General features: G+C 42.1%; 1 protein-coding gene across 3 annotated transcripts in view; it reads right to left on the bottom strand.

Annotated features, from left to right (window-relative positions):
* Positions 1 to 23,076, bottom strand: part of EGFR (epidermal growth factor receptor) — a 148,455-nt gene that overhangs the window by 17,425 nt on the left and 107,954 nt on the right. For all 3 annotated transcript variants that reach the window (XM_033164874.1, XM_033164875.1, XM_033164876.1), the window contains exons 5-19: positions 22,740 to 22,808; positions 21,183 to 21,301; positions 19,732 to 19,873; positions 17,155 to 17,271; positions 16,313 to 16,439; positions 16,148 to 16,221; positions 13,171 to 13,261; positions 11,773 to 11,972; positions 10,724 to 10,856; positions 9,021 to 9,120; positions 7,110 to 7,267; positions 2,647 to 2,682; positions 1,731 to 1,872; positions 955 to 1,077; positions 519 to 617 (exon numbers count right to left, since the gene is read on the bottom strand). In XM_033164874.1, the coding sequence (XP_033020765.1) occupies positions 519 to 617; positions 955 to 1,077; positions 1,731 to 1,872; positions 2,647 to 2,682; positions 7,110 to 7,267; positions 9,021 to 9,120; positions 10,724 to 10,856; positions 11,773 to 11,972; positions 13,171 to 13,261; positions 16,148 to 16,221; positions 16,313 to 16,439; positions 17,155 to 17,271; positions 19,732 to 19,873; positions 21,183 to 21,301; positions 22,740 to 22,808 (1,730 nt within the window). The remainder of the gene's footprint in view (positions 1 to 518; positions 618 to 954; positions 1,078 to 1,730; positions 1,873 to 2,646; positions 2,683 to 7,109; positions 7,268 to 9,020; positions 9,121 to 10,723; positions 10,857 to 11,772; positions 11,973 to 13,170; positions 13,262 to 16,147; positions 16,222 to 16,312; positions 16,440 to 17,154; positions 17,272 to 19,731; positions 19,874 to 21,182; positions 21,302 to 22,739; positions 22,809 to 23,076) is intronic.

The raw sequence follows: 23,076 nt of genomic DNA, 5'->3' as shown, positions 1-23,076 counted from the left end.
GACCTTTGCTCCTACTCTATACAACCCAATACATGGAAGACATTGTGCAGGTAAACACATGACAGTTCCTAAGCTTGGGACCTGGATACCTGAAGGACACCCTACTTCTGTACAAACTTACTTGGCCTACAGAATTCATCAAATTCAGGTAAGGCTGAACTCTATTATAAAGAGAATAGAGTTGCCGTATGTCCAGAATTTCCTGGGCATAGTTGAAATATGGCAGACGGAAGCTGTGTCCGGGCGGACGTTGCTGAAATGTCCGGGGAAATCTATACATAAGGCAAGCCATGTTGGAAGCTCAACAACTTTGGCCCAAAAACTTTTTGAAATATGGGAACCTCAGGCCTACTTTAGAATTACTTCCTAAAAGCAGTTGATGGAAAACGTAAAGCGTCTCCCCTCCAAACCCAATTAAGGAAGAACATAAATTTATATTTGTCTTCATGTTACAAAATGCCAATAACCAATATTTCAATGCTTCAAAAGTATGTGTGTGTGGGGGGGGGGGAACTCACGTCAAGAATTTCTTTGTTGGCTTTAGGTGATGTGGCCTCTCTCAATTCCTTAATTGCTACAGGAATTTTAACTCTCTCGCCTTCTGGAATCCAAAGCCCCTGTAAAATAAAAAGGTTAAATTTAGCATAGAACTATCCTCCCCCCTCCTTCTTTTTAGTTAATGTTAACTAGGTGCAGAATTGAATCTGCACCACTGGTGTAACCACATATTACTAGTAACCAAAATTTGCTTTTAAACCTTAGTTGTTTCTATTTTCAGTTTCTGTTTTAAAAGCTGTAATTATGACAGTGGAAGTTTAATGCTATACCAAGGAAGGGAGGGGAAAGAGCAGTGAAGAAGTGTTACTTCTGAGCCAAACAAGCACATGTTTTACCAACATACAATGAGAGAACATTCTGATTAATCTGAACCATTCATTCCTTTTCTGACCTTACCTTAAAGACGGTACCAAACGCTCCAGAGCCAAGAACTTTGATTTTTTTAAATTCGGTTTCCTTTAGAATCCTTAGGAGTGCCTGGTTTGGTGCCTCCCCACTGGGAGTCAGCGGTTCAACAAGCTGTCAAATACCAAAAGAATATGGTTTGAAGTGACAAGCTTCCTACTTTTTATATTAAAAACAAAAACAAAACCCAGATAGGATTACCTCTTTTTTTTTTTTTAGAAAAACAAAACAGGTGACAAACTTACATTTCACCTGATTTTCCTGAATAATATAATGCAGTACAAGGCAAGGAACTCACACAATTGCGAGCCTTGTTTTTAAAGCTCAAGGTACCGGTAAGCAAATCCATCATTGCAGTCTCAAGGTCAGGTATGAAATCTCAGTGTCATGGAGAAATGGAGGCTCCAATGTGTTTTGTTCAAATATGAGCTAGGTTCTGGCCAGAATTAACATGGACAACAGGGTCACAGTATGGCATAATATCATGGCCATGACTGATAGCACAATGACCTTGAGTAGCATGTGTACATTCATATTTACCTAGGAAGAATATACTATTGTTTGAGTCCTGCTAAAAAAGTGTTACCGGTATCTCCCCACCCCACCCCCGATGTGCTTCTCTGAGGGAAGACACCTGGATTCCATGCAACAAATAGGAAATAACTGCTTATTTGCACTGATATTTTGCAAAAAGACTCCAAGACTCTGGCATACATTGTTTGTGTCAGTTTTGGGAAGTACATTACAAAACAATTTGCCGCACCCACCTCTCTTTCTTGCAGCAACCTGCGCAAAGTACGTTTTCTAACAATGCGACGCCTACGAAGGTAAAGGCCAATGCCCAATGCGATAACGACAAAGCAGAGGATTCCTCCAACAACTCCAGCTGCAATGGATGGGATCTTAGAACTGGAAGGCAGAAACAGAAGTAATCATCTTTAATCTCATATGAGGGTGAGGAAGCCAACTCACTGAGTATCCAAAGCTGGGAACCTTGATTTTAAATGAAGGGGGACAAAATAAAACTAGATTATTCTTCTAGTTCTGCTCCAGGGTGGCTCACCTGGTGCCTTCATCATATATCTTTATGTGCCAGGTGAAAACATTTCTCTTCAACCAAGCCTTGGGCTGATTAATATTCTACAGCCTTGTACTGTGGTGGGGGATTTTTTTTAGGGGGGGTTGTTTTAATGATTTACTTGTGTTTTTATCTTGTTCTTATTTTGTACACCACCCTGAGATTTTGTGATGAAGGGCAGTATATACATTTAATAATAAATAAACATTAATGCAGAGCTGTGACAGCCCACATGTATGCTTTGTCAGCCTAAATCAACATAAAAATCAATTGACTACTGTATTACATATTAGCCTTGATTAACAAACTGAAATCTGAAGAGGAGCAATAAAAAAAATGCAAACTACAGAACAGTCAAAATTATATTAACTTGCTGTTAATATTAACTTCCAGGGACTATAATATATACACACTGGAAATCCATGTTGTATATTCAGAGGGTCATTAGATTTCTAATTAGATTAGATTTATATTTAATATAAATATAAATATTTAATATTTAAGCGATAAGCAAAACCTATTTTAACCATGAAATATGGGGGTGTGTATACATGTTATGCTCAGTATAGACATGTAATTACTTAGCAATAGTTAGCAATAGTTACCCATTAGGACAACCTTCAAGCCCTGGTCCTTTGCACCTGTAAAAAAATCACACACACAAACACAGAGAGAGACGGAGAAGAGGCAGCAGAATTAATACGTTTACTGCTAGATTCTTCAATGGACATTTCAATTTTTTCACCCTGCACACTTTTTTAAATATATAAGGACAACAAGCTTGCTAAGGAAATACAGGACCTGGAAAAATGTCAAGATCCTTGAACCAGATGCATTTGTTAAAAGAGTAGGGTACATTGTGCTAAAGGAACGGCTTCTAACTCTACTGTCTTAAGCATACTGGGAAGAGAGCCTGCCAGAACATTATTCAAGTCCATTATTCAAACAGTGCACAGGACCTCCAATTCCTGCCCCCCTCCCAAAGTACAAATTCAGTGTCTTAAAAAGCAGTGCCTTATTCACAGACTTCAAAAAGACCACACAAAGCACCCTATCACAAAGAAACAACTGTTTGCTGGCCTACATGAAAGGAACCAGCAATTTTGCTGTGAGTGGACAAAATGCTTACTTTTAACATTCTTGTTAGTAGAAAAGTACTGGTTTAAAATATCTGGGGACAGAACTAACACAAAGGGATATCTCTCAATTCCAGACCTCAGGCTATTCAGTGCAGCCTGTGTAACAGACCAATTTTTTGTTTAAGGGGAAATCTTTAATCTCAGTGTCTTGACTTATGACGTGCAAGGTGATTTTATAATGGAGGAGCAAAAAACATGGATTTGCCCACAAAAGGCTAAAGCAGTTCTGTTTCATGGATAGCAGAGGTGTGGGTATACCAGAGTTTCTCAAGGTTTAGAAGCTGTTTATATAAATTAGCTTCTCCTTTAGTCTATATATCACATTGGGGATTTTGTGACAACAGTCCACAGAAGTTTTGCATATTTTAAGAACCAGAAATATCCCCTCTTAACATTCTTGAACAGTTTTATACTGCTCATTCAGAAACTAAGATAAGAAATGCTAAATATTAAACTGAATCTTATATGTCACTGCCAGACTTTGAAATACATCTCTTTTGCTCTCCTCATTTACTGTAAAAGTGAGGCCAGAATAAAAATCCTTGAAACTATGCAGTCCATCCACTGCCATCATGAACACAGGTTTTCATCTGTACATACAAACATTTTAATTCACTTGATACAGACACAGAAAGTTTGGACCAATTTTCCAAAACAATTCGAACAATGTTTTTCCTGAGCCCACTATTTCCAAGTTAATCTACAGCCATGTTGCTTAGATTTATGGCCTCTCACAGGATACTTAATGTAAAAACTTTGGGACAAGAATTTAACAAGAAAAAACAATTCTCTGGTAAACTACAGTTCCCGGGATTTGTTTGCGTGTGTTTTAAAAGTATGGTGGGTATGCAACCTCAGTTAACAAGACCACACTCCTCACACCCTTGTGGGTAATCTGATCCGACTGTCTTCCTGAAAATATAGATCTATTAGCCCACTATTACTGTTGTACCAACTTTGATGTGCCTAGAAGAGCCAGAAGAAGCCAACAATGGAACTGGAGGGAGTCTTGTGTCCTCACCATGAGCAGTGGCGTAGTGAGCTGCTTGGCTGCCTGGAGCAGCAAATGCGGGGGCACCCCCCCCGGGGGTGGGGTGCCGCTCTGTAGCATGCGTGCGTCGTGACATCACGCCGCATGCGCTACAGAGCACAGTCCATCTGGGCTGCTGGGTGAGAGCAGCCGACGCATGGGTGGGCTGTGGGCTGCAGCAGCCCGTCCGTGCTGCTGCTCGCACCTGGCAGCCTTGCGAGTTGCCACATGAGCAGCCGCCGCACGGACGGGCTGCCTGCCGCTCGTGCCTGGCAGCCTGGCCGGACTGCACAAGTGCGGACATGCACAGTCCGTCCGGGCTGCTGCACATGCGCAGTCCGGCTGTGCGGCAACTCGCAAGGCTGCTGGGCGTGAGCAGCAGCACGGACGGGGTGCCAGGCAGCGGGGCACGGCTTGGGCGTTGCAGGGGGGCGCCCAGAGTGTCGCCCCCTCCAGGGTGGAACAGGGGGCAGAGAGACCTAACGCCTCCACCTTGCTACGCCACTGACCATGAGGGAGAGGTGGAAGAAGCACCAGCATACACTCCAGCTACAGTGCCAAGGCAGATGGCTAACCAGTTAACCTATGGACATTTGATACTGGAAGACAACAGCCGCCACCACATTGTAGAAGAAGAAGTTCATGAAAGAGAAGGTTGTCAGTGGCTACTAGCCAGGATGGCTCTGCTCTGCCTCCACAACTGGAGGCAGCAATGCTTCCTAATACCAGCTGCTGAAAACCACAGGAGGGGAGAGATGCTCTTGTGTTTAGCTTGCGGGTTTCCCACAGGCATCTGGTTGGCCAGTGCGGGAACAGGATGCTGGACTAGATGAGCCATTGGCCTGATCCAGCAGGCTATTCTATGTTCCTGTGTAGGTTTTAGAACCAAACAGAAATATGGTAGGTTTGGTTATTTCTGCAATCTACTAATCACACTTTCACCAGTAAGATGGAATCTATTATTTGACTCTGGCCTTCCATGACCCAAAAGTTTTGAACACCTTCCTATTCCCATTCGACAGGAGTCACTCCTGGTAACAGGAATACAGTAATTCAATCAGACTGTCTCTTGCTTTATCATGTGTGATAAGACTCTGAACTTGTAAGGTAAAAGTGGGGCTCCTTTAAAATGTTATCTTTGCCATCTGAGAGAGTCATTTTTCTGTGAAAGGCTCTCAGAGAGCAGTGATAACCTTTATATGACCCACCCATGAGGGACCACATCCATAGAACTTTCTCATGGAAGCAGCACCCATTCCTAGTAGGCTACCCGTTTTGTAGTCCTTGTGATCAGGCCTAATCAGTAGTTGGGTCACATGAGAGCTGCTTGCAGAAAATTCACTCCTGCACAGATAACGCCTAAAAGTGACATTGTGTATTGTTTTTCACTGAAGAAAAATGTTGATTTTGGTAATGCTGTACTGCTGGGAATATGTGCACGGATGCAGCGATGGAGCCTCCCTTGCCTGGGCCCAGGGAGGGCACACATGCAGGGCACACCATGGGGGCGAGGCATGGCTGGGGCAAGCCAAAGGAGCAACCCCTACCCATGGCTGCAAAGCAGGACATGCTCATGGTGCCCTGCAAGCCCAGCACCACTTTGCAAGACTTGCAAAAACAATGTGGGGCTCACGGGGTGCCCTGAGCAGGCATGCGCCCTGGCCCCGCAAGCCCAGTGCTGCTTTTGTGAGCAGCGCTGAGTTCACTGGGAGGGCACTATGGGATGCTGCATCCTTCTCATGGCACTCTACAATTGGGGGGCAGCTGAGATGGATGCAACAGGCCTGCGCCCTGGCCCCTGTGAACCCAGCACTATGATGCTGCTTGCAGGAGCCAGGGTGCAGGCCTGTTCCCACCTTCTCAGTTGCCCCCAATGGGAGGCTGCAGTGAAAAGGATGCCACAGCCCACAGCGCCCTCTCTGCAAGCAGCAGAAAAGCAGCTCTGGATTGCAGGGGCGTCTTCCTCAGCTGCCCTCCAGTTCTTTAGGTGGAAGTCACAAGACTTAAACTGACCGAAGTGTTCTGCATATATATTCTCTAAAACAAAAGCCTTACATGAGGCTGTGGCTTCAGTGCACTCAGGACACTTTTGTGACAGTGCTCACGGGTACCAAGTACCAGCACCTATATTTTTTTTGCCCATGGCAGCCATTTTGTGCTGGCACCCACGGCACTTCTATCATTACATGAGTACCGGCACTGCATTTATTTTTTCAACCAAAAAAGCACTGAGTGCACATATCCCTTTTAAAAATCTGTTTAGGCAATCCTGTTGTACCATAAGGGAGTCCCTAAATACAATATATGAATTATCCACCAGGTGTCAGCACGGTTCTAATCCAAGAGGTTCTCAAAACTGGGCCTTCTTTGGGGCTGCCCACATACAACTAGGTGGGAGCCATTATGATGTCTCAGTCTTTTAGAAGTGTTAACAAGCTGTAAGAGTGGGACCCAAATCAGAACAGGGCTATGGCACTGGGAAAGGGTCTTTTTTTTTAACCTTTCCCTTCACATCCTTGATTATAATCTCATCCCACAAGCTGAGACTTGGCTCATGGGGGAAAACATGCAGGTTGAACCTTAATGACATCAGTTAAAATAACTGGATTTCAACATGACAACATTACGTATTTTTCTGTATACTAGACACAACAGCTTCAGGAGTTCCACTTTCAACTACTAATCTCTTTTAAGATTTGATATGCCCCATGTATCATTTTTTTAAAAACCAAAATCACTTCCAAATCTTTAGAATGTAGCAGTTCTGTTTAAATTTTGATTGTATCTTGCTTCCATGCTTATAAGTTAATTTTCTAGTATTTTTGTTTACAGAGTTAAGATTCACAAATTAAAATGCTTATCACTTTAATTTGCTTTAAAATAAAGTATTTCTACTCACCCACGAACACAGTTTGGATGACATAGTTGACACACTGAATTTTCATCTGCATATTTCCAGACAATGGTATCATTTTCACCCAAAATACCAGCGGGGCATGACTTAACGCAATGAGGACCATCTTTTACGTGGGCACACTTCAGGCAACTGCCTGGACCCTGTGTAAGAAATAAGGTGTTGGGAAATAAAATGCTTTTGTCCATGAGCTGAGAAGTGCACTAATGGAATGGCATAAAGGTTAGTAAATGTTAGGCGCCAGAGGATCCAGCCCCCCATGGTAGGTTGCCAGGAATGGATAAGACAAGGAAAGTTTTTCAATATTCAATATTCACAGAGAGAGGCTAAGAAACACAGCCTCTTGGAGTAATGATGTTGCTCCGAATAAATCTCCACCCACCTTCTCTGCTCCATCCTCCTTCGTCAACAGCACCACCCACCTTACGGTTGCCGCTTAGGGCCATGTGAATGTGAAGTGGCTCTCAATAATGAGTCAGTTAGTCTTGTTAAGATGCATGCACCAGCCCTACCCAGCCAAAGCAAATATGATGTCAGCCAGAAAGCGGGGGGGGGGGGGCGCATACAAACGTAGGGATGTACTTTCATAGGGCTTCCTTCATGGGGACAGGAACCCTGAGTGATCAGGATTCCCATTCCTGTGGGAAGAGCCATGCATGAGTATGCTCCCTTTAGACTAATGCTGACTGTGCATTGGGTGGGGACACCGATGGCACACATCGGTGCTGGAGATAGGGCAACTCAGCAGGTTCTTGAGAAGCTCTTCATGCCCATGGCTACCAAGCGCATGAACTGCCTCCTAGCTGGCAGACTGGTCAACAGCTCCTCCTCAGGACCATTCATATTTGCTTGCTACTGTGCCCTCTTAAATTCCATCCAGCCTTCTGGGTTGCTCCCTGATTTGTTCTCAGCCTTTCCCCCAACTGTGTTATGCCACCGATATGATGGCCTTCTTTCTGGCAGTAATTGTGGTAAATAGTGTTGCAGGCGAGATGCTTAAAATGTTTCAAAAATTACTAGAGACAACCAAGCCCCACATCTCTAGACTTCTGCTGGCCCTAGAGCATTCCTTCAGTGTCCTTCAGGAATGTTAGCTGTGGGAAGTTACGTTGCATGTACCTTTTTGGATATGCAGGAGCAGAGCTGGGGTATTTTACAGAAAATGTAACACTGATGTAACACTATGGTGCCAAAAACTGAATTCTCATTAAAGATTTAAATTGTGGTTCCCCCATTTTGCAGTGATTAATTGTCCACCATTATCACAGCTATTGTCCCCCACCCCCAATACAAAACTTCCATACAAAACTTCACCCAAACTAGCAATTGCTTATGGATGTAGGAGATCCAACATGAAAATGATTCTGCTTTTATTTCAGTGGAGGGAACTGCTCTGCACATGGACAGGGGAGTCCTTATGTGCAAATGACTTATGCATCACTTAGGCAAATATAACCTGGGCTTGGCTAGGAATAGGTTTTCCCTACCTACATGTGCTCTCAGCCCCTCCACCCACCAAGCAGAATTACCTGCACCCTCTGTTGCATTGCACAGACCTGAGTCCACCATGGTTTATGGATTGGGGCAACTGAACATTAAAGCACAGTGGTACCTCTGGTTACGTACCTGATCTGTTCCAGGGTGCCGTTCGCGGCCCGAAAAGTACGCAACCAGAGCTGCGATATCGCGCATGCGCGAAAGTGCAATATTGTGCTTCTGCGCATGTGCGACCTGCGCAGAACGCGTGGAGCGCTTCTGTGCATGTGGCGAAACCCGGATGTAAACACTTCCGGGTTTGCCGCGTTCGTAACCCGTGCCGTTCGCAACCCGCAGGGAACGCAACACGAGGTACGACTGTATTGTTGGGAATGAGATTGCAAGATAATATGCGCTTACAGGTCCTGTGCAAGTTGCGTTGAATTCAGTTGAATTTTGCACCAGGCATTCTAGATGGCACCGAAGACACTCAAGATTTCTTACAAACTCCCGAGGATTCCTGAAATGGATATAAAAGTGAATATAACTTTAACAGCAAGGTGTTATTCCAAGTTTCTGAGTGCTGAAACATGAATGTAGTATTTTGTCAGGGTTGATACACATAAATAAAGGAGGGCAGAATGACTATATTATAGCACTGGAAGAAACAACACTAATAACAAGACTATAACAAGCCTGTTCTGTCACTTCCAAAATCTTGCTAAGACACCCAGTCACTCCAACATTGACAACCCATCCTTTAACTGGATGATGCCATGGGCTGAACCTGGACCCATTTGCTCTGCTACATGTTCCAGCTCGACTTCAGCCCCACAGGCGCTCTCAGCATTGTCTCCCAACCAACCAAGCTCCACCACAGAGCTCTGCTTCTGTTGCTCAGGTCCTGCAGGTCAATTGTGTACGCAATGAGGTGCAGACGTGAGCTTCAGTCATGCATGCTCTACACCTACAACATGTAAAGCTTTTCAGTCTTTCACACAAGTCCTTCATCTGTTAAATGCCTGTTGTATCTGAGTGGACTCTAGTCACAGTTCTTTATAAGCATAATTGTCAGTTAACACTTGAAGATTCTACACATGGGGACACAAGAGTGTAACGGGCACCTCATACCTTGCCACAATTACATCCTGTAGGCTGGAGATGCATGCAAACCCAGAAGAATCATAATTCAATTTTTAAACAAAGAGACTGAATTATATTGGTTAATCAGTTGATATGGTAAATTCAAAGCTTCTCTGAAATTTCCAGTGAATCATTAAAATATAAAAATTGGGAACAGATGGTTCAACTATTACATGCTAGGTAACTTTACCACTAATTAAACTGCGTCTGATCATAATTTGATGTGAAAAGACCAAATTTGCCATGTGGGTCAAAGCATTACCTGGAGGAATTTTACTTATAAAAAAGTAACATCTGCTGAAAGATAAAGTCTTTCAAAAAGTTTACATTATGTATATTCTGGGTTTTTGTTTCTTTTTGTTTTAAACTAGCTGAAGTATTTCAGAAAGACATAGTAGAAGGAAAAGCAAGAAAAATATTTTCTATGGGAAGCATGTGGAGGAGTCAATATTGCATAGATGACATCAGAGAAGAAGTTACAGGTGGGTAGCCGTGTTGGTATCTGAAGAAGTGTGCATGCACACGAAAGCTCATACCAAGAACAAACTTAGTTGGTCTCTAAGGTGCTACTGGAAAGAATTTTTTATTTTGTTTTGATCAGAGAAGAACATGTTCTTCTTGCCTCGGGATGACAATCATTAGCTGGGATTCAAAGAACTGCACAGCAATTTCCACACATCCAAGGGACCTTTGCACTTGAAAGACTAGATATAACTGATTTTCCAGTTTTTCTCTTCAACCAGTGCCAGCAAAATAATTGGCACAAGTATATTTGATCTATAGCCCTTATAACTTCTGTTATTCTTAGTTACCTGTGTTGATTGCTAAGTTGTATGCAACCCTTGCAGAATAACTCCCCGTCTCCATCCTTCTCTGTGGTTCAGCAAAATGCAGAGTCCAGGCACACATGAAAGCTAACATATACAGGATTAAGATTTGAGTATCTTATTTAAATAGAATGGAGGAAACGCTTAGCTTACCCTTGCACAATGTTGCACTCTTTTACACACTCCCGTTGGCGAATAAAGTTACGGCAAGAAAAGCACTGCAAGGGCCCCGGGCCCCAGCAGCCTTCATCTGAGCAGAGGGGATGGCAAATTTCTGTTGCAGCGGCTAACAGACAAAATAAATTAAAAATTAAAACATCTATAAATCTCAAAAGATGGTGTCAAAGTCACAAGAGAGAATAAGCATGAAGGACATGATTCAGTTTCCACTGATACTTAATTAAATGATACTTAATTAAATGAATTTGTATTGCCTCCATCCTAGATTGTGGTACCCAGAAGCCTTCTCAGGCACCTGATCTCCACAACACCCTCCCCTTTTACATGTACAGTCATGGGAAAAAGAAAGTACACCCTTTTTGAATTCTGTGGTTTGTTATGTTGTTATCAAGACAAAACAACAATAATCTGCTCTTTAGCGGGTCTTGAAATTAGGTAAACACCACCTCAACATATTACAACACCTGACATATTACACTGTGTAATTATTTATTTACAACTTTTTAGCACCCCTCATTGTGGAATTCGAAAGTTGAAAAAATTAACATGCCCTGCTGCTTCGGCCAGGATGTCTGGGAAGAAAGACCCCCCTCAACTGTTTCTCAGAGCAGAGCAACAAGGAAATGGGATTCTAGGCGACCACTACAAATGAGAACAGAGTTTGGCCCCTACGGAGTGTGTGAAGGGACCTTCTTGACCCTGGAACCCTCAGCCAGTGCCTGACCTGGTTGACTGCCGGCGCTCCCCCCCCCCCCCCGGTTGTAACCCTCTTAAACATTGAAAGTAGGGCTTTTGAAGGATACGGGAAGGTTCACACAGGCAGTCCTTATGCGCAACTGTGCCTGATATGCAGCTTAGGCAGCTTGGCAGGATTGAGGCCTCCAATGATGCATGCTTATTGGGATGTAGACAAATGCAAAACCAATGGCGTTTTAAAAATGTGATTAACTGCAACCATGTGCAGAAGTCTCTCTGAAATTTACAGGTAATTTGAACTGGATAAGTGGCCCCTAGTAACTTACCACATTCACTTTCATCTCTGTTTCTAATTATTTTTGTGCTCTGATCTTTTGTTACAAAAAGTTTATTCCAGTCCACTGTGTTACCGAAGCAGAGGTGGTTGTTTCTTAAAATGGCAACATCTCCATCGCTTACTTCCTTCAGACTGCGCAATCCCAGAGATGTTATGTTCAGGCCAGTGATAGCAAGAGCATATTGGCCCCTAAAATGTAAAAAAAATAGTATGGTTTCAAAAAAAAAGGAGGGGAGAAAAGAAAAATGCAGCTTTTCTAAAGTCATTATTCTTTTGATTTTCTGGTGCTAGAAACAAGCTTTGAAATAAATCAAATCAAATAAACAAAAATATGCTGTTCAATATGTTTTAATTTAAGTTCTATAGTATAAAAAATAATCTGAATAAGGAGGCTTTTCCAGCCTGAGACCCACATTCCCTTCTGGGGAGCCTTGGGCAGAAACATTAAGAGAAGTTTTAGCTTTCTACACACAAAGACATCACTCCACCCTCCACCTAGGGAAGTGAAAGGCATTATCAGAGCTCAAGGACATATCCCAGTGAGGCAAAAACACTCAAGGAGCGTGCAAAGCAGGGCCAGCGAGGTGGATGGCTTTAGATATGCTTTAAGCCACCCAGAGTGGCTGGGGAAACCCAGAACCCAGTCAGTTGTGTGGGGTATAATAATAATAATAATAATAATAATAATAATAATAATAATAATAATAATAATAATAATAATAATAATAATTATTATTATTATTATTATTATTATTATTATTATTATTATTATTATTATTATTATTTGAGGGATTCCCTCCTTGATTATTTTTTTGGGGGGGGGCTCGGCCCACCACCGCCCCAGATGGTGCCCCTGCTTCTTATCATCTTGCAAGCAGAGTACTGGAGAAGCATAGAAAATAGTCTTTAAAATGGCTTGTTTAACATAAATAACCACAAACCCACGTCAAACAACAGTTTCACAGCCCAGTTTATTGCAAATCTTCAATTCTGGTTTAGCTATTCTGACATAATGCTTAAGGAAAATTCATATGGCCTCCTTCCTCTGCTTCATTCTCTAAAAACCAACCAACCAACCAAAAATTAAAATGAGTCTAATTAATGGAGTAGTAAAAATAGATACTGCAGAGCTGCTAGATACTTACTTGTTCAGTAATTTGGATGGAAGAGTATTAAAAGAAACATAGATGTGTTAATTAAACAAAGATAATGTCCCCCTCCCCAGAGGAACCTTAAGCAAATAGAAGAAAACAGTGGCAGTGCTGTTGGTACCTATCCCACATTAATTGCAGCCTGCAATCTGGCTGTCAGTCATGACCAATCCTCTAGCCATTTTTTACAAATAAGCCCAAGTACACAAGCATTTTTGGCACATGGCTGTACTTACAATTGTTTTGTTCTGCCTCGTATAACCTCTAGATTTTCAAAAGCACTCAAATCTTTGAAATTTTGTGGCCAAACCTGGATCAACAAGAACCCTGAAAGAAGACCAATAGCATAAACACATTTACAAAGTATTTTTGTCAACCAAGAATGACTTTGCTCCTTTCATACTTTTATGTGGACATCAAAACGAAGAACATTTCAAGGAGCTTCAGCATGGAGCTATTTTTAACACTGCTTTGTAAACAGTTTACATGCAGGCCACCAAGGCAGCTAAATATCACGGAAGCTGGAGTCTATAGACCTCAGCTGTGTTAGACACCACAGAAATTTTACTTCCCTTAGCAAATTCTGTTGGAAACTTGTAACTTTTGCTGGTGGCATAAAGATAAACTATTTCACAGGCTAGTGAATGCCTTTTCAAAAACGCAGAAAGTGTACTTCAGTAATGCCTAATGCAGCTAATACTCTATTAGGCTTCCCAGCTGTTCAGGCATTGTGTTCTGGAAAGAGCTCTCAAAACATCAAGCATTTTGAGCTGTCTTTCAGTCCACCTGACAAACGAGAAAGTGACAGATGAAGTAGGCCTGTATCACATTAATCTGGACAACTTGTAGTACTGAGCTGTGCCCAGAAAGAATAGGGGTGCACACAGACCTTAAACACTAAAAACAAATGCATTAGTTACTCCCCACATGCCATGAGCAAGATCAGGCCATCAAACATTTTTGGCCAATCCACTCCATAATAGATGTTGTGCACAGGGTTCATGACTTTCCTTCTCCATGCAAATGAGAACACTGTGAGTGTATGAACCTGGACCATATTACTGACAATTAGGCCTCAAATAACTAAGCTTGCTAGAGCAAAGCAGCAAACTCTTGAGGCAACTTGTTAAACAGCTTTCCTGATTTCCTTTGCTTTTAACTTGCATCCTAGGGCAAGTAGTGAAAGGGATGGAGTATTGGAGTAAGTAATCCTTTTTTTGAATTTTCAAAAAATGTCAGGTATGACCATAATACAGTAAGGGAGGAGGAAGGGAAAGGAGAATGTTAGCCACTTTGAGACTCCTTCGGGTAGTGATAAAGCGGGATATCAAATCCAAACTCCTCTTCTTCTTCTTCTTCTTCTTCTTCAGTAAGAGGGACTTGTGTTCCGAGTTGCTACGAGGCTGTTGTGTGAACAACTGCCATTCTACAGATGTCAAAGAGATAAATAACTACACAGCTTTCTGGAGACATCTGAAGGAAGCCTTCTATTGAGATGTTTCGTTGTATTTTTATATTCTGTTGGAAGCCACCCAGAGTGGATGGAGGAACCCAATCAGTTGGGTGGGGGGTACAAATAAATCATCATCATCATTATACAGGAAATATTTATTTTAAATAATCATTATCATCACTGGGTAGAATTTAGTTGGTGTCCCTGCGCTTACAGAGGGCCTTTGATCCAGCAGATGCATTCACTAATGGAAGAAGAGGAGAAGGATTTTTTCCCCCTAACTCCCCCTCCCCTCTGCAGCCCCCAGTGTCCTCTACAAATCAGCTCCAGAGAGTTGGTGGGGCCATTCACAACAGAGTGGAAACCAGAAGGGCTGCAGCAGGACAATCCACTTCTCTTCTCTACCAGATCAAAAGCCCCTCCAGGAGTAGTAAGTGTGCCAGATGTATTCTCCCCATCAGTCACAAAAGTGATTTGGCCTTCCTTTTTCTGTAATGAATGTTTTTATTTCATTTTGAAATGTACAATAAACAAGAACTGTTCCAAACATCTTGGCTGTCTTTGCATTATTCACAAAAGATTTGGGCTAACATGAAAGCAAGGAAAATACATTGTCACACCATAGAATCAGCATACCAGAATCATGAGACTGTGGGGGAGTCCTTGCCAGCTCTTTCACACACAATTCACGCTCAACCTCTATGATCAGAACAAGTGACTGGTAGCTTGATGTTTCTAAAACAGGGGGTTGGGCCCCACCAGTGAGCCTTGGGTCACTTTCAGGTGGGCTCAGTGCCACAGCCTGCCCAGAGCCTCCTCACTTGCCTCCCCACCCCCACCTCAGCCGTGCTCCAAGTCTTTTGGTTGGACCAATGCTGGCACCAGCAACTGCTTGCACGCTGAGTAAGGCAGGTTGAGAGACAGAGGATTTCAAGGGGGAGAAGCGGGGAAGGAAAGAGGCCTTCCTCCTCTGAGGGGATGGGGCAGGGGAGGTGTTGAAGGAAATATGAAAGCAGTGTTAGGCACAAGTACTGTGGCAGAGAACAGTCCAGAGTTAGAGGTAGACGTGAAGGCTGGAGAGGAGCGGGGCCAAGAAGCAGAGATCAGGCAGGCTGCTGAAGAAATCTCCCTCTCCTGCTGTGACCAGCTCCCCTCTCCTCTGGTCTCCCAGAACACAGAGATGAATGAAGAGGGCGGGGCAAGGGAGATAAGACAATGGAGCCTTATGTTGACCCAGGGAAGGAGGAGTCTTAGAAAGCGGTGGGAAGGCAGGGAACCTTCAACCTTTGCAACTGCCTCATTGGGGCAAGACCTACTGGGAAGAGGTGCTGTGATCACTAGGCCTGAGCTGTTTTGGTTTCTATGAATAAAGAGTTAACTTCACTGACTTTTTGTGAGTTATTGCTGACTTGCTCCTGACTCCCATCTTGACATTGCATCTGCAGAAGTTCAAAATGTTTTCTGTTCACTTAGGGAGAAGCGTTGCTACAAAGTGTGAGAACTCCAGGTGTAAAAATGTTTTGGTTCTATTGCTTCTGGTGTCAAACAGTGTTAAATGGCTCCTTTGGACCAAGTGCTATTCCAACATATGAATGTAAATGCAAAACATGGTCTGTAGTCTATGCACAATTGATTTTATTTGCATATGTTGGAATAAAAAATGTCTACTTCTTAACAGTAAATGCAATGCTGGTCTCCTACAATCTCAGTTATTTTCTAATCTGAGAGATGAGGCTTTTAAACAACTTGATATCACTAACCTGTGATTTCTTTAACAGTTTTAAAGATCTCCAGCTTCTTGGGGTCCAAAGGGGGTGTCCTTGTGTATGAATCACTAGAAGACAGAGAATAACAGAACCTTTGGTGACGGATCTAATAGGCAAGTCACATTTCTCTGCTCTACATCAGACACAACAACAACTTACCCTGAAAATGATACTTTCAGAAATACAAGGTCACCATTGATTGTAGTACAATTTGTGAAATAGTCAATATTGGATGCATTAACGGCAATAACACCTTTAAAATCACCTGTTCCAATCCCGTTGCACACTATTAAAAAGGAAAAATTAATGTTAGGGCTTCAGGTATCAGTAAGATGCTCATATACACACCAGCAACAAGATTCCACACTTGTCAGTCCTGGAGGGCAAAGGGGAATAAACAGATATGTAACAAATGAACTTGGTCTCAAGTCATCTTGTTTTTGCTTTATTTAATACATCAATCAAATCTGTACAACATAAAATCATAAGAAGAACCAGACATATGGAAACAATAGAGAACAGAAATTTATTTAAGCCAAACCATGGCTTAGCACAAATGCACAGGCTTCCCAGAGAGGAGACAGCAGTCTCTTTATTCCCCCTGGTCATGGGGATGTTGATGGTGTTAGCTGCGTTTATGACCTAGGGGGAGAGGGGGGGGGGGAGAAGGGAGAATCACCAGTCCTGCAGTTTGGGATGTTTTCCGGTTGCTTCATTCAGTTGTGGTTGTTGTTGTAGGGTTGTTCCTCTGTGAAGTGTTGGTTTGGTTGATCTTGGCCTGGATTCTTGTGCTGAATCTTTGGTGGGATGGTTCTGTGTGTGGCGGGCACTTTTCAGTTTTGATAAGAATTTCTACTGCATTTGTTGAACTGTAATCTCATCCAAGACTTACTTCATCATTATTACTGTTTGATATTACTACTGTAGTACTGCAAAAGTCAGTCAACATTAGGGCTTTATATTCACCTGTGTCGCACACAGTGATTCTCTAGTTTTCATACCTTTGCTACAGGGGCCATCACATTTTTTACACTTCCGAATGCCATTCTGTTCCACTTCTGTAGAGTCTGGAGGACACGAGCGGACGCATGAACCATGGTCTGTTACAACGTAGTTATCTAGAAAAGACAGGGAGTAAGAATGGATGGATCAGTCTGTGTCAGTTTTGCATGCATTTGTTCCCTGTCTCTGCATTAATCTGTGAATTGTTTAAAAAATAAAAACCCACACAAAACAATGTATTTAAGGATGTTTAAGGATATAGTGTGCATACTTTAATACATACTTTATCTCAATATATGTATTTCTAAATTCTTTTTACCCTAAAATGCAACTATATATGCTTTTATATAATTTCTTAAGCCAAGAACTGTATTGCAAAATATGAAGGATAATTATGTTCTAATCAACATATTAGTTTTGGTGGTGTGGAGCAGGTCACTTCATACTGCAACTCACAGAAACAGAATTCCTGAAGAAGCATTAGTAGGAAGGGAGGGTCAAAAACAACACTTAGGCACTGGAAAAAGAGGAAAGGCAGAGTAGAGTGTGACGGATCTAATTTGCCATTTTAAATAAATAAATAGTCTTTATTACGGTCCAGAGACCCAACAATTCATTAAAAACAGTTCACAGTTTTGACTGCCCACCTTCAGGTTATATAAGCATTATGTACAGACTTAGGAAGAGAGATCATTTGTTCTTGCCACAACCGATAAAAACTTCGCCACTGCTAATGTTCTATCATTTATCCGGTCTTCCAGTAGGAACCTGACATAGTAAGCCTCTGATTTTCCCGGGAAAAGTCTTAACAGGGGTAATATCAGTTCATCCCTGGCTTGCTCGAATTTCACACAGTGCAGCAAAATATGCTTTACAGAGTCAATGTCTTGGGCACACGAACACAGTCTGTCCTGATAAGGAACTCCTCTCAATCTGCCATCCAACACTGCAGAAGGGAAGACATTAAGTCTGGCTTTTGTAAATAGCCTTCGGTAATTAGGGACTGTCAAATTTTTGATATAAGCTGCCATCCTAAAGGCGTGCCCATACTGCAGTCCCATTGCCAGCGGACTACAGACTGTGTGTGAGCGACACTGCAGTTCACCGTGTGCAATATCCCAGAGTCTTTGCTTTAGGGTCTTTAGGGCACCTTCATATCCCAGGCAATAGAGTTGGGGGGGGGGTGCCAGGCCAATGGAGGTGGCTTTTCTAGCCATGGTTTTCTTCCAGTTGCTGACATACTCCTCGTTGTTCAGATGTTTATACAGACCCTCTCCAAGCTCAAACACTGCAATCTTGAGCCAGTGTTTTAGTGCAGCCCACCATGCCTTAGTTGTAACTGGGCATTCACCAGCTTCTAGCAAAAGTATAGAGTTGGGAACACAGTTGGCATTTTAATAACAATCTACAAAAAAGTTGTTCAAATGCACAACAAAAATGCTAAAAATTAAAAATGGACCAAGATAAATATTGTGTTTTAAAAGCATGCTGAGAATGTCCCACCTGAAACCCTGAGCTTCCAGTCAGACGGACCAATAGTGGGTTATAAGGCAGTTTCCCATGTTCCTATGTGTACATATAAAACCCAGAATGGAGGAATGTTGAGATGAGCCTCACTAGCTGTCTTGAGCAAATAGGAATAGCAGAGATACTCCCAAGTGTACATGTTTGAGGTACATCATGTGAGTACATTAAAATTCATTAAACATTTTTATGATGGGTGCATAATATGAAAACAGTAGTGCTTCTTACAGTTTCCTCTAGATTATAGAACTAAGCTTAAAGATAAAGGGACCCCTGACCATTAGGTCCAGTTGCAAACGACTCTGAGGTTGCGGCGCTCATCTCGCTCTATAGGCTGCAGACAGCTTCCGGGTCACATGGCCAGCATGACTAAGCCGCTTCTGGCAAACCAGAGCAGCACACGGAAACGCCATTTACCTTCCTGCCGGAGCGGTACCTATTTAACTACTTGTACTTTGACGTGCTTTCGAACTGCTAGGTGGGCAGGAGCTGGGACCGAGCAACGGGAATTCACCCCATCGCGGGGATTCGAACCGCCGATCTTCTGATTGGCAAGCCCTAGGCTCTGTGGTTTAGACCACAGCGCCAACCGCGATTAGGGTAGCTGAATTAACATTGGCAGCATACTGAAAGGAGGCAAGTCCAGGATTAGTGATTTGTACAGAGGTCCAGCGGGTACCCTGACTCCAGGTTTGCTAATGGTGTTGCATCGTGGCATCAGGAGTGATTTCATGTCCCAAGTTCACTAGAGGTTGGCTGGAGGGAGATGAAGTTAGACTAGTAAATTACACCAACATACATTTGTCACTTTTCCCTGTGGATGGACCGTCTGCGCTCAAATAATGGAGTCATTATTGAAGTTCTTTCTCACAGCGGTTTGGAAATTACCACTCTAGAATGAACAGCTGAGGGTACGAGAACATGTGCATGAGATGCATACCAGAAATTAATTTGAAGCATCCTTGATAGAAGGCAGAAAGTGAACTTTCTTCTCCACAGACTGACTTATGCGGACAATTCTTTGCACCAGTTGCTCCAAAGCTAAAACTTACGTGGACAATTCTTTACACAAGTTGCTCCAAAGCTGTATTTTCCATCTGGGTTGTCTTCCAACTGATAGGTGATAATATTATACTTTTGCAAACTAGGGCAAGACTCCTTGCATGTTGCATCATCCCAAAACTTGCGACATGCCTGTCAATAAATAATGCAACAATAGTACAAGAGCAAACATTTTGTTTTAATACAGTAGAAAATGACAAAAATTACAAATTTTAAGCCTAGACTTTTATTATTTCTCAGTCTGAAAGATCATTATTATCTATGATTTATATAGCACTGTTGATGTGCAAACTTTGTCAGCCTTGTAACATACCTGTAATGTAGGTCATTTTAGATTCCATGTACATTAAGAAAGTGGTCTAATGCTGAACTGGGACTGGGACCTAAACTTATAGTTGGATTCCTAAGCAGATTTGCTTGGAAACATGTTTCAGTGAAATCACATATTGGGGTAGAAAGGAGGTTTCAAGATTGTCTTATTTAGATAAAAGGATTTCATTTTAAGATGTTTAACAAGGGCACATACACAATATATTCTATTTTGTAACATCAGCAGTTAAAACCCTTTTCTAACAAACAAATATCGGCCCAGCATAATAATAGGGTACTTGGGGATGCTTTTGAACAGATTTTTTAAAAGGTCAAATTAAAGCTAACTAATACTTAGTTAAAATATTAAGATACTGATGGAATTAGGCAAGGTGGCAAAAAACCCTAAAATTAAGTGCATAATTTATATACAGCCATCTCTATTAAATATTGGTGTTATTTTGCAAGATAGCACATTATGTTTTGGTATGTGTTAAATTAAAACAAAACACTGTAAAAATCAAGCACTTTGATTCATCTAGTTGGCATGTATTATACTTGCTGAAGAGGTTCACTATTTAGTCTACATATCTGGTAAATATGCATTAAAATGCAGTGTTATTGAGTAAAGTGGTCAATACCATACAATTCAAGATTTTTTGCTTCTAGAATTAATTATGCAGCGTCAGTGAAACAATTATGCAAATAAGGAACAATATAGTTTATCATGCACTCGTCCGATAGTAGCTAGGATAATGGTGTCTAAAAAAATCGAGCTCAATACATATTCTATGTCAATTCAAATGATTTATTAAAACAAGGGGTATCATGTACACACATAATTTGATCTGAAAGGTATCAGAAAAATAGCAATATAAATTTTGATAGATGTCTGGCTACCTTTTTATTTTCTGGATAATGCGGAGACAAGCCACAAAAATTTAAGGTTCATTTAAAAAAAATTATTTTTTTTTTGTAAATCTAACAAATGTTGCTTGTTTCTCTTCATTGTTTTTCTGTTGGTGAATTGCAATAAACACTTTGTAAAAACTAGGCATTTCAGCTTAATTGTTTGCAGACTGGGTTACATAATAGTGACATAAATTTATGTAGGTTTGTGTAGCCTTCTTACCAAGCAATCACTCTCTCTAGGACCTGTACATCCTGCTGCACACTGGGTATGACAGCAGTCACTTGGCAATCTCCCCTTGCATCTGCCTGAACATTGTGCTGCACAGTCAACCTTTGTTACTGAAAGACAAAATGCCAACATTTATTCATTTATCTGTTATTTTATTCAAATAATTATATATACCACATACTCATCTCTAAGTAGCCTCAAGGGTAGCTCCACATAGAGTGCATTAAAATGACTGAGTCTTGAGGTTACCAGTGCATGAATCACAGCCAGATCATTCCTATCAAAGAATGGCTGTAGGATACCAGCTGTAAGTTACTCCTAGCCACAGTGGCTACTTGAGTTTCGAGCAACAAAGATAGATTCAGGAGTACCCTCAAGCTCTGACCCTGCTATTTCAGAGGGAGTGCTGAACAGAACAGGTAACTGGCTGATAAGTCTTTCCAGCATTCAAGCTCAGTTTATTGGCCCTCATCCACTCTACCCAGTCAATGGTCTAAATAATGCACTGTCTCTCCTGATGTTATGGAGAAGTAGAGCTGTGTGTCATCAGCATCTTGATGACACTTTGCCCCAAAACTCGGAATGACCACACCTAGCAGCTTCATGACATTAAGCAGCACAGGGGACAAGATAGTCCCCTGCAGTACACACCATAATGCAAAGGCCATGGAGCTCAAACAGTCTCCTGGTGCTATTCTCTGGACTCAACCCTATAAGTAGGAGCAGAACCATTGCGCAGCGGTGTCCCCAATGCCCATCATACAAAGCTGGTCTAGAAAGCTACCATGGCTAATTATACTAAAAGCTGCCAAGACACTGAGAAGCAGAAGCAGAGTTGTCCCACCCGTTCCACTCTCAATACAGGTCATCTGTCAGGGCAACCAAGATTGATTCAGTCCTAAAACTGCTCCTGAATCCAGACTGAAATGGATCCAGGTAATTAATATGACCCAGGAACTCGTGCAACCGCTTGGCCCTCTTCACCTCTTTACCCAAGAAAGAGATATTTGTGTCTGGGTGGTAGTTATTATAAAGCATACGGTCGGGGGGGGTGTGCATTACAGCCTGTTTAAGGGCTTTTGGTCATATAAAGATGCATCCACCACACCCTGAAGCAGTCAGGGAAGGCAGGGGTCAAATGAGCAAGAAGCTGGTTCCATCATTGCAAGAGCCCTGTTCACACCATCGCCAGGTTGCATAAACTGAAACTGATCCCACAAAGTATGGGAAGGCGATTCATTGTACACCTCAACTGGAGTTGCAAACAACGGTGGCATCAAGGGCTGCAAAAAATTAGGTGGAGGGTTGCACCTGGTTAAGAAGGAGCCAGCATTACATCTGCATCACTCAGACCCAGTAATTGGAGTTAAGGTGGGTCTATTCTATGTACCAGCTGCATGGAAGCTAATGCAGCCAATATTTAAAATAAGCATAATTTCAGATGGTATAGAGCAGAATGGCAAAAAGAAACTCTTGCTAATGGAAACATTCCCCATTAAAACATAAGTATATCTTAAAATTAAAAGAAAAATAAATGTTTATGCTTACTTGTTTGGCAGTTCTCTAGTCCAGCAGCCCAGCAATGTGCTCTTGTACAATTGGGATGACACTGTTGACCTAAGAAAGTGGGGAATATATTAGAGAAAACATCAAGTGGACAAATTTTATTCCACGGAAATCTTTTTGTACTTTGGGGTGGACTGAAATGTAGCTTAGGCAAGGTTGTGGCAAGCTTTAATAGCAAGTACAAGGAGCTTGGTGCAGAGAATTGGATGGGACAGCAGTGAAGGACCTTGAGGAAAAGTGTTATTTTGCTTAATGGGAGAGGTGAATACTCTGCCAGCAGAGTTTCGGCTAAGCTGTGAAAGATGCAGCGGTCAAGGCT

This window comes from Lacerta agilis, chromosome 12, assembly GCF_009819535.1.
Source record: "Lacerta agilis isolate rLacAgi1 chromosome 12, rLacAgi1.pri, whole genome shotgun sequence".
Classification (NCBI taxonomy): domain Eukaryota; kingdom Metazoa; phylum Chordata; class Lepidosauria; order Squamata; family Lacertidae; genus Lacerta; species Lacerta agilis.
Note: the sequence above shows the minus strand (reverse complement) of the source record. Positions and strands in the feature narration are given on the sequence as shown.